Here is a 10,471-nt window from a genome sequence, read left to right on the forward strand (position 1 = left end):
CTTATTTCTCTCTTCTCCAAGCCGAGGGACACCCCCCTCTCTAAACATTTCTCTGAAATGTTCTTCGCTTGAAGAACAAGGGTCACAGTTTCTAGAAACCGGCCTCCAGCGCCGCCTCGCCGCCGTCGTTGAACGGCGCCGGCCGTCGTTCATCGGCGACGAACCTAAAAAAAAAATTGTATTTTTATAAACTATTTTTTACCCACAACTCAAAAATCTAAACGTTTTTTCAAAACTAGCCTCGTAGGAATGCGGATCTAGAAAAGAAGATCTAAAACTCCCTTTTTGTTCCTCGGCTAAAAACGTTTTTTTTTGGGTTCGATCTGAACCAAAAGCGACGGATAAGCACACAAGCAAGGACCACTCGAGCAAGAAGGTAAGCAAAGATATACGTTTCTTTTATTTCCACTTCAAAAAGTTCTTACAAAAACGCCTTGGTTGCTTTGAGTTTCCTAGTATTTTTCTGTTAATTCGTGTAATCCGAATCGTATCAGACCTTTTTTTCTCTCTGTTGATTACATGTATTTATACTAGAAAAAAAATGACAACTTTGAGTCCTAATCAAACTCTATTGTTCTTGTTTGTTTCCGGATATCTCGGGACCGAGAGTCGTGCAGTCGTGGGAGGCGCGGGGATGATGTTTGACCAAGCAGCTGGGATGCGTGAGGCGTAAGGGCTTCTCGAACAAAGCTGTGCGGCGCTAGGGTGAAGCTCTTGGCTAGGGTTTGAGACAACCCTAAATATCTCCATTATGGACCGTTGGATCTCGTCTAGATCCAACGGCCACTGTTGCTGGCGGCTGGAGGCAAGAGTGGGGTTAGGGTTTCTGGAAACCCTGATCTTCTATGGGTTTGGGCTACACGTGATGTTGGTTTTGTTTGTGATGGACCTGTATACAAACATAAAAAATACATAAGTATGTATATTATATAATATAGTTAGTAACTATCATATAATATAACAACATCATTTAAAACCGATAAAATTTAGTGTCTTCATCCCAAAATTCCATTGAAGGTAGGTTTTCAACAATGGGGGGTTCTTGTTTTGTGCAATTTAAGTAGAAGTATATGCATGTTTATTGTCTCCGAGATTGCACCATTTGGTACCTTAATTTCTGCCTCTTGTCCCCCATGGAACAAAACTATGAAAGTTGACAAAATAGAGCATTTTATGCTCAACCTTGCCTCCTACACACCCATGCATCTCGAGACACCTTCTTCTAGCTAGGGATCTCTCGTGTCCCGTGGAGTTTCTTGGACCACTTCTTGTGTTCTTCTTCTTCTCTCTCTCTCTCTCTCTCTCTCTCTCTCTCTCTCTCGTTTCACTCTTTAATCTCTTTAGATATTTCTCGATACTCATATGGTGCTCGATTATCGTCTATAAAATTCGAACGTAAAATCTTATTTAAGGAACATCGAATTCTATATCATTGGATAAGATAGGGTTTGATGTCTTACCTCCTCTTAAAACGATACTCACTGCTCTCAATATATCCATTGCTTATGGGGTTTGTTGCTTGCTTCTTGTCATTTGATTCCCTTTGGCTGAATTCGTGAAATTGCCCTTCTACGCTTCTACTTTTGTAGGGAAGCTATAGACTCGATCCTCACATATATATATAAATAAATACGGTCACTGACTCTTACTAGATTAAATGATAAAAAAATATTATAATTTTTTAAATAAAATTTTAAATTTAAATTTTTATGAATAAATGAAAATACGTTTAAGAGAATTTAATTTATTTAGTTTAAAGGCTGACTTAATTCCGAATATAAGTTTAATTATGATTTTAAACCTTTTACCATGCTGAAATTCGGGACCAATCTTCCAAGTTAATTTAGTATAATTTAATATATTTACTTTAGTAATGGTATCATTAGACTTTGGGGATTTGACTAGAGTTTAGGGAGATTCTATTTGCCTCGAATATTCTATTTTTTCACCTACCGCTCGATTCGATCTAGACTTAGAGAAGTTTTAACCGATTCGAAATTAGACTTGATTTTTAGGGTAAAATCTCTCACCGGACTCAATTTATAAGATTTTATTTTTATTAGCTAAAATAATTACTTAATTGAGTACGTATACGTTTGTTATTAAAATTATCTCTAAATATACGATGAATAATCATATTATCATTTTGAGTCAAGTAATATTGAATTTTTTTTACTCTGAAATTAAATTCGACTTGATCCAACTTATTATAATATTCCATGAAAAATTCAACACGACATAAACTCAAGTTTCTAAAAAAAGAAAAATTAACTTTATAAAATCAAATCCAAAAAGAGTTTATGGAATTTATATCCAATGTGAATGATAAAGCTTTGAGGGAAATGGTGGGGAGCTCTCTCTCTCTCTCTCTCTCTCTATATATATATATATATATATATATATATATATTCTTTCCTTTTACGGTAGGTGTTTGGATGAAACCCTAAATTCTGCTTTAACCCATAAATTATTGGACCTTAAACCCAAATTTGGGGATTATTCCTTTTTGCTTCTTTGGTCGACCATCATCATTTGCAGCTTTGGAGATACGGAATCAAATGTGTATGCAAATGGTTTTAGTTTTTTGCATGAGGTCATGGGGGTAGAAGTTCCATCTTCATATGTATGTTGTATTAATGCAAGGATAGTGTGAGGGAATCTTCCTTACCTTTTAGGTTTTATTCAAAAATAGATACTTAAATTATATTATTTCATTTAAGTACTTCAAATGCTTTCTTATTGGAGTAGGTATCTAAAATGTTTTCTTAAAATGGGATTTAGAGCCGGCCTAATCTTATAAGGTCATTGAAAAAATGTCGGGTTTTGTGAATGGTATGGTCGAAACAAGTTTGAGTTTAGGATGGAAATTTTTCAATTTGATCCGACCTGACCTCATAAAATAATAATAATAATAATCTATATATATCTAAAAATAACTACAATAATACTCCTATTTATATTTGTTTTCAATAAGGTCCCTATTTTCCCTAATAAAAAATAGATTTTTATAGATATATGTGTTAGATTAAATGTAGGTTTTTATCCACAAATTAGTTCAGAATTGAAAATGATGGAAAATGAAGATATATAATATTAAGGTCGAATCGAATTTGAGTAGACTAAAATACGATCCGATTCGACTTGACTCGACTTATACACATTCCTAATCTAAAATGTTCTTTTTCAAAGTAAATGCTCAAAATATTGTATTTTCATCTAGATATCTAAAGTGGTTTTAAATCAATGTCATATGACAATTTTTAAGTACTCGAATTATAAAAAGTGGTATATTTTATATACCTACTTTAACAAAAAAAAAATATTTTAAATACTTGGACCAAAAAAACTTATACTTTATATACTTTATAAGTATCTATTTTTAAAATAACATACCTTCTTATTAAGGATGAAAAAATCATAAAAATTATGGTGTTTAGAATATTTTATGTTCACATGTTAAAAAAATTATAGTTAAAATCATAAAATAAAATATCGAGAGATAAATTGAGTTTGGTAGCAATAGGTGATTTGGTATAATAAAAAATTTGCATAGTAATAAAATTACCATCAACGTTTACGTTTAATCACTTTGTCTCTTATTATTATTACTTTTTGAATATTTTAGCTTTTAACGTTTTATTTTGAAGCAAAATACTTCTGATTCTGGTTGGATAAAAATCATTAGTTGACTAACAGTCAATGATTCCTATGCACGTGACAGGTCCACATGTGATGCTACGTCAATTTTTTTATAAATTAAACTATAATTATAATTAATTACATATACACTTATAAAATATATTTAAAAATATTTTTTATTACGTGGCATCACATGTGGGTCTATTACGTCAATAAGAATCATTACAATTAGTCAACTAACAATTTTCTTTAATAAAAGAATATTTTATTCCGAAATAAAATTTTCCAAAACTAAAATACTAAAAAAAAAAGACAAAGTCATCACTTCACACCAAAATATGAAGAAAAAGGAAACATATAGTTGCGTTATAGGCACATCCCAATAGGCCGAAAGATAATAATGTTTGATATGGCATCGCTCATGAAGTAAACTACAAATAATGACGTGGCATGGGCTGGCCCAGGCCCAGACCCCACCACTTTAATTATTTCCTCCATCATAACATCATCAATTAATAATAATATTTTGATTTAAACTCGATAAATCTTAATCAAATTCCATTTTATGGAATTATTTTTTAAAAATATTTGGGTCCAAATTAAATTTTATAAAGGATAAAGTCGAATAAATTTTAGAATGAAAATCTTCAACCCTAAATAACGATGTAATTTTCTTTTATATACTTGATAATAATTACTCTAAATTTTTATATTTTTTCTAATTAGATACCTAATTTATCGAATGTATAATACTCAAATCGATTTCAAAATTGTCAAAAACTCGTCAATTTTCAGGTACAAATATTTGTATATGTGAAAAATCTCGTCAAATGACTCATCCTCTAAAATCAGGTATATAACCCTAATTGATCTAGATTAGTCAAGGTTGGACCGAACGCGACCAAAAAAATTGACAAAAATAACAATAATTTTAAACCTTCACATTTTTAGTATAAAGCATACTATAAAATTTGGGAGATCATACTATTAAACAAATAATTAAAATCACTACAATTGTTATGAATACATTAAGAACAAATACGTGGTATTAAATAGATAATTAAAATCAATACAAGAATCGATGCACGTTGCATGTTAGTGTTCAACGTGATAGTTGGCGTCACTAAATTGTTGATCATCTCCATCGCTACTGATGACATGTTGGTATTATAGACATTTTATGTCATTCCAGTAGGGTTTCCACCAGTGGTTTATACAATGGGTAACGTAGTTCCATGGTCCAAGTAACAGCTATTCCGACAAGTGAACAAAACGCCGGTACGAGTCCTAAACCGTATCTAGTGATCGAGATGTGACCGCTTGCAATGTTTCCGGCGACCATCGGTGAGCTACCTGCATCGAAGTTCATAGGACCAAAGCCATCAATATGAGAAATAGCAAGTGAACAATTATAGAACTTTCGTCTCTTCGTTTTTTATCGAAACACTCGTGTCGACATATTTCTAGACGCAAGGACATGATCCTCAAAGACCTAGACCTACATATATACTTCTATCGGAAACGAATTCGCATATGAAACTCACATCCGAGTTCAAGAAACATATAGAGATCTTTTTTCCCCTAATCTTTTCCCCCCTAAACTGTAACGAAGAGCCACGAACACACAAATAAGACCGAAAACTTACTATGATAGGATTGAAGAACAAATAGGGTGAGTCCACATGACATTTTATCCAAGAAGCTCAATGATCCGCACACGAATGCACAACCATTAAGATCTTGACCGATTAGTATATTCTGCATGCTCACTGCGGTCACCTACATGGTTTAAAAATCGGAATAAGCGATTTTAAAGCAAAACAGACTAGACGGAGAGCTAAATTTCCCAACATACCGTCACTAATGCGTTTGCTATTCCAATAAATATCGATATGGCATACACGAAAAGACTCATGCTTTGTGGTAAGAGGACAATCGCTATGCCGCAAAAGATCCAAAGAATTCCTCCAGCAGTATAATAAGCTTTCAGGCGTTTTTCATTCCATGCGATCTCCTATAAGGTGAATGCCTAAAGCTTAAGCATTGACAAGTTAATATAAAGCTTTTTGAAAACAAAACCGAGTTTTACGAGGCAGACCTGAAGAAGAAGAGATACTGTGAAGCTGGAAATATAGATAATGGCAGGAACCTAACCGGCCAATAAGACAAGATATTAAGCCTAGCATTCATCTCCAAAGCATACTGATGACTAGAAATAAAACTAATGTCAACAAATTTCATTCACATACCAAAGCTTTAGCGGAGGACTGCACCATGCGCAAATCATCAATTACATAGAATGCAAGATATGCCTTCGCAAAACGAAACCATCTTTAAGTTTAAAATCCGTAATATTGGATTACTTTTAATCAGTTTCCGCATTACTGAAATGAATGTTAAGCCTCGGTAATCAAAGAAAAAAAAAGTATGCTTACCTGTGAAACATTAAGTGCTAGTCTCGTAAGCGTATAAACAAGAGCAACTTGATAGTATAGAATTTTCAAAAACCAGTAGGTCCATGAAATCCTAGCAACAATATTTCCATGTATACCCGTCTTTGAACTGCATAATAAAAATATGAAATTTCTTAGAGGTGAGGAACTAGTTACAACAGCCTAACCTGCAAAATACGCAGGGGAATTCTGTTAGAAGGTAAAGCTCACCTCGGTTCATTTGTTCCGAGATGAAATATGACCACAAAGCAACATCCAATGAATATTGATAGGTATGCAATCCAACGATACTGCTCGACGGAGGCCAATACAATGATTATGTCCAAATATAAAATACCGAAGGATCATGTCTTCCGTAAAAAATGTACCTGATTTTCAATATCTGTAGGTGTTTTTGCTTTGATGACTTCGAATATTATAAAAGCAATTCCGTATAGGCTGAGATTTGCAACCTAGATTTAACAGGAAATTTAGCATCAACCATACTGCTCATGACCTATGAAACAAACCAATAGGTGAGAGGATTTGACCATTGTAAAGGCATTCCGACAACTTGCAAGCACTACTCTGCTCGTTGAATTCAGAGTGATGCAACTCACCATGGACCTACAACAGAAAAAGTAAGATACAGTATATGAACACTTCATTAAAACTCTTCATATGAACATACAGAAAAAATTTCATCCAATCCAATCTTATTTTTTCCGAATGTGTGAGCTTGCACTGCTAGGTCCTTCTATTACTAAAGCTTTTCCTTCTCTATCTCTCTGCCTAGAAGAATTAAATATGATGTCTAATGCATGTTTCAATGGGAAGATAAATGAAGCTATAGAAACATTACATGTGCGAAACTTGAGTAGCAGCCCAGCCGATATTAAAAACTGCGGCAAACGTACTATATGAAACGGTCTCCACCATTGACGTAAAAGAAGAAAAGACTTTACAAGGTAAACAACCACCAAAAACTGAAGAAAATGAAACAGCAACCAAGATAGATCCTGCACCATGCCATATTTTGAAATGTCCAAACCTGTCGATCTATCAAGTAAATGATCAAAACCATTGCAATAAGTCATTAGGGGTGAAAAAAGAAGAAAAACAATGAGCATAAAATGAAAATTCTTTCTAAAAATTAGAATTATAGTTTAATTTCAATCACTTTACACACACGACAAGCTTGCAAAACTTGATCCAACTGCTATGAGATGAGTAGTATTAAAACAAAGATTTGAAATCAGTTACCAGTTCACCAAAACATATGGTGGCTAAACCATCCGCTATCTGTCCGGAAAGCATGACAATGGCAGCATCCCTACACAAATCAAATAAAAATACATGGCACATGACATCTACAAAAAAGAAAATTAAAAAAAAAGCATGAAGATGGAATTTTCTTAATGATTTGCATGAATGGCAAGGATGTGATCTATATTACTAGATTAAAGCTTACTATACCAAATTCTATGCGAGATAAGATAAACAATATGCATTTTCCGGATCATTTTTTATTCAAAGCCATTTAGATAAACAAAGAAAAAAGTGACAGATTAAAGAGGGAAAATATAATGCAAAGCAATTACGAAGGTATAAATTTCAGACATGGTAGAAAGACATATACCTAGAGGAGAGCCCTATCTCTGTTAAGAACAACAGAAGATAAGTAAACCAACAAGCAGAAGTGATGTCATTTAGCATGTGACCAACACCATAACAGTAAACAGACCATCTTCCAACAGGCTTAGAAAATGAATCATCCTCGATGCTGTTACTCATTACAGTCAAGGAGGTGATGTAAACCTCTTCCAAATGTGCAAAGAGACGTAGTTTGTGATCAACCCAAACCTACAAGGAAAATATTCATGGTTGAGATAGCTGAAGAAGAAAGTATGAAGAAGACAGGTGAGTCATGCTCTTTTGCTAATAGTGATACGATGCATCCAAGACTCGGTATTGCAAACTATGACTAGCATATAGGACTGGGACACAAGGTCGCAAGCTTCATGATATCAAATTTCCAAATAACACACGGTACAAGCAGAACAATTACTAAAGAACTAATGCAGAACAAATACATGTAAATCAAAGAACTGTGTCTTTTAGACCGTATTAATCATTTTGTTCTCCATAATCTTTACCAAATCACTGATTTCTATTACACTTTCCACTGTTTAGCATATACTTAATCCTGTCATATCATTGAATTCTAATTATCATCCATCCATTGAGGTTTTTCTAATTTTTTGGAATATATATTTTAGTCATCCAAATCAGGCAAGCATATGATCTTCTAAATCTCAGTTGAGACAAATGGTTCAATTAATCATATCCCCTGTTATATTGAAATACCATGAAGATTGCTACAAAATTCTATGTTACTAGGACTTTACAATTTTCCTTTAACTACTTGTGTCCAACATGTGGATATAAAGATATAATTTGATCCTCCAAATTCATGGAAACCCTAAAAAAATTCTAATCAAATCCGTATCAAATACATACACTTATCCGACACTCGAACTCCGGTCCAATTAACACAATTAACATAACTATAATTCACCCTACAAAATGCAACTCAAGGTGGAAGTATCAAATCTAGACTTCTAATCTCAAACCCTGTTCCTGCTTCTTAGAGCAAATAAATTAGATCATTCCAAAAACCATAAGAACAACCCCAAAACCATCCCTTCAAGCTTATGTTTTTGCCCATTGGAACTCACAGCAGCCATCATCCCCAACCATCAATTTCAAACAAACCATTCATCTAACACATCTAGAGAGGAACATGCAAAGAATAACATCAACAAGGACTAACAACAAGCAAGCTTTCATTGAAAATCAACCATGAGTGTTTCTGGAATTCAATGGAATAACGTTTTGCTTGCAAACCCAAAGCAAAAAGAATACATACCGCAGACCCAAGGAAACAAAGGAAGGATACGATGTCTTCGAGTTGTAAGATATACACAGATAGACCAATATTAAACAAAGAAGGAAGAGGAGGAGGAGGATATGAAAACTGGAAAACCAAGAAGGGAAGTGAAAAGACAATTGCATACTATTGGAGGTGAATGTCGGCTTGTCTTGTTAGGCGTTAGCTTGGTTCTGGGAAACTTAGAAAACTGGGAAACCATTTGAAAATTGTGTACTTTCTAATAAATACAGGGATAATTGCATATACGTGAACCTTGGAAATTGAAGTACAATCCAAATTCTTGGATAAGAGGATTTTAGACCATAGAAGTCGGAAAAAGAAAGGTTTATGTGGGAGGCGTTTACATAAAACTATAAATTTGGGGGTCAAAGCTAGAAAATCTCATTTTAAAAGAGCTTAAATTTAATAATTATTTTAGGAGGGGCAAAATTGCAATTTAGACACCTAACTAAAAAGTTAAAATGCTTAAATTAAATGTTAATACTTACGGTCGGTAGCAAATGAGTCATTCTGATCGTGTTTGGATCAGATCATTTAGGTTGAGTAATTTCAAATCTAGATTAAATTTTTCGGATCGGATATGGTTCGAATTTGGTTCGAGTATATGGTAAATCAGATCGGGTCGGGTATTGGGTCTGGTGATTATTGATTAGTTGTCTACCGATTCCGATCAATATCGAATTGTTTATTTTTTGATCGGGTCAATATCGGGTCGGGTCAATACAGATCGATTGATTTTTGGGTCGTTTAATACCGAATCGATTAGATTCGGGTCGGTCAATATTAGATTGGTTGATTTTCGCTTTAGGTCAACCTTTAGATCAGATCAATTCGGGTTGAATTGATTATGAGTCTAATCAAATTAAGTATATATAGAATAATTGATATACTTGTAAAAATATGATTTCTTATTTGTTAATTTTCATTTAGGTTTAATTTCAATTACAATAGTTTAGTATTTTGAATTAAACCGCCATTTAGAGATAATAAATCGATAATTTGACATAAATACGATCTTATAATATGTGTTAGAACTTGTTATCAAAATTTTATATGATCTTATATGAAAAGTTTATAATGAGAACTATTTGATAAAGAAATAATTTTTTATTAAAATTTTATATTCATTTATAAATTTAATATTTTTATTAAATTTTAAAAAAATAATAAATAGTTTTATTTGTTAAGTTTTAGTCCTAATATAAGTAACTTTATATTTTTATTATAAATCTAATATTATTTCTTTTGTTTTAGTTGTTTTCTATTATTTTTATTATATATCTAATATTTTTATAACAATAAAGATAAGTAAACTTTTTATTATTGTTTCAATCTTACAATTAAATTCTTATTTTTTATTCCTCTTAAACTTTCTATTACTATTATATATATAATTTTTAATAAATTATCAATTTTTAAATTAATTTATTATTAAAAATAAATTTTA

General features: G+C 32.6%; 1 protein-coding gene across 3 annotated transcripts; it reads right to left on the reverse strand.

Annotated features, from left to right (window-relative positions):
- Positions 1-4,661: 4,661 nt before the first annotated feature.
- On the reverse strand, positions 4,662-9,100 carry LOC120179857 (major facilitator superfamily domain-containing protein 12-like). Of its 3 annotated transcripts, XM_039185327.1 has the most exons (13): positions 9,007-9,100; positions 7,711-7,938; positions 7,335-7,404; positions 6,934-7,130; positions 6,623-6,698; positions 6,461-6,544; positions 6,303-6,382; positions 6,075-6,201; positions 5,889-5,951; positions 5,738-5,788; positions 5,495-5,653; positions 5,286-5,418; positions 4,662-4,992 (listed from the first exon to the last, which is right to left on the reverse strand). In XM_039185327.1, the coding sequence occupies exons 2-13, from the start codon at positions 7,863-7,865 to the stop codon at positions 4,823-4,825; spliced, it is 1,365 nt and encodes a 454-aa protein (XP_039041258.1). In that variant the 5' UTR covers positions 7,866-7,938; positions 9,007-9,100; the 3' UTR covers positions 4,662-4,822. The 3 variants fall into 3 exon arrangements, with proteins under 3 accessions (XP_039041258.1, XP_039041260.1, XP_039041259.1); XM_039185329.1 differs by lacking the exon at positions 9,007-9,100 and having other exon boundaries at positions 6,934-7,090; positions 7,711-7,782; XM_039185328.1 differs by lacking the exon at positions 9,007-9,100 and having other exon boundaries at positions 6,934-7,122; positions 7,711-7,758.
- Between the last annotated feature and the right edge of the window lie 1,371 nt (positions 9,101-10,471).

Source organism: Hibiscus syriacus, unplaced genomic scaffold (assembly GCF_006381635.1).
Source record: "Hibiscus syriacus cultivar Baekdansim isolate YM2019G1 unplaced genomic scaffold, ASM638163v2 tig00112470_pilon, whole genome shotgun sequence".
Classification (NCBI taxonomy): Eukaryota; Viridiplantae; Streptophyta; class Magnoliopsida; order Malvales; family Malvaceae; genus Hibiscus; species Hibiscus syriacus.

Coding starts and splice junctions, on each gene's coding strand:
- LOC120179857 (XM_039185327.1), bottom strand. CDS start 7,865: ATGAGTAACAGCATCGAGGATGATTCATTTTCTAAGCCTGTTGGAAGA. Junction 6,545..6,622: donor GTCGGAATGCCTTTACAATG/GTCAAATCCTCT, acceptor TGTTAAATCTAG/GTTGCAAATCTCAGCCTATA. Junction 6,202..6,302: donor CTCGGAACAAATGAACCGAG/GTGAGCTTTACC, acceptor TTTATTATGCAG/TTCAAAGACGGGTATACATG.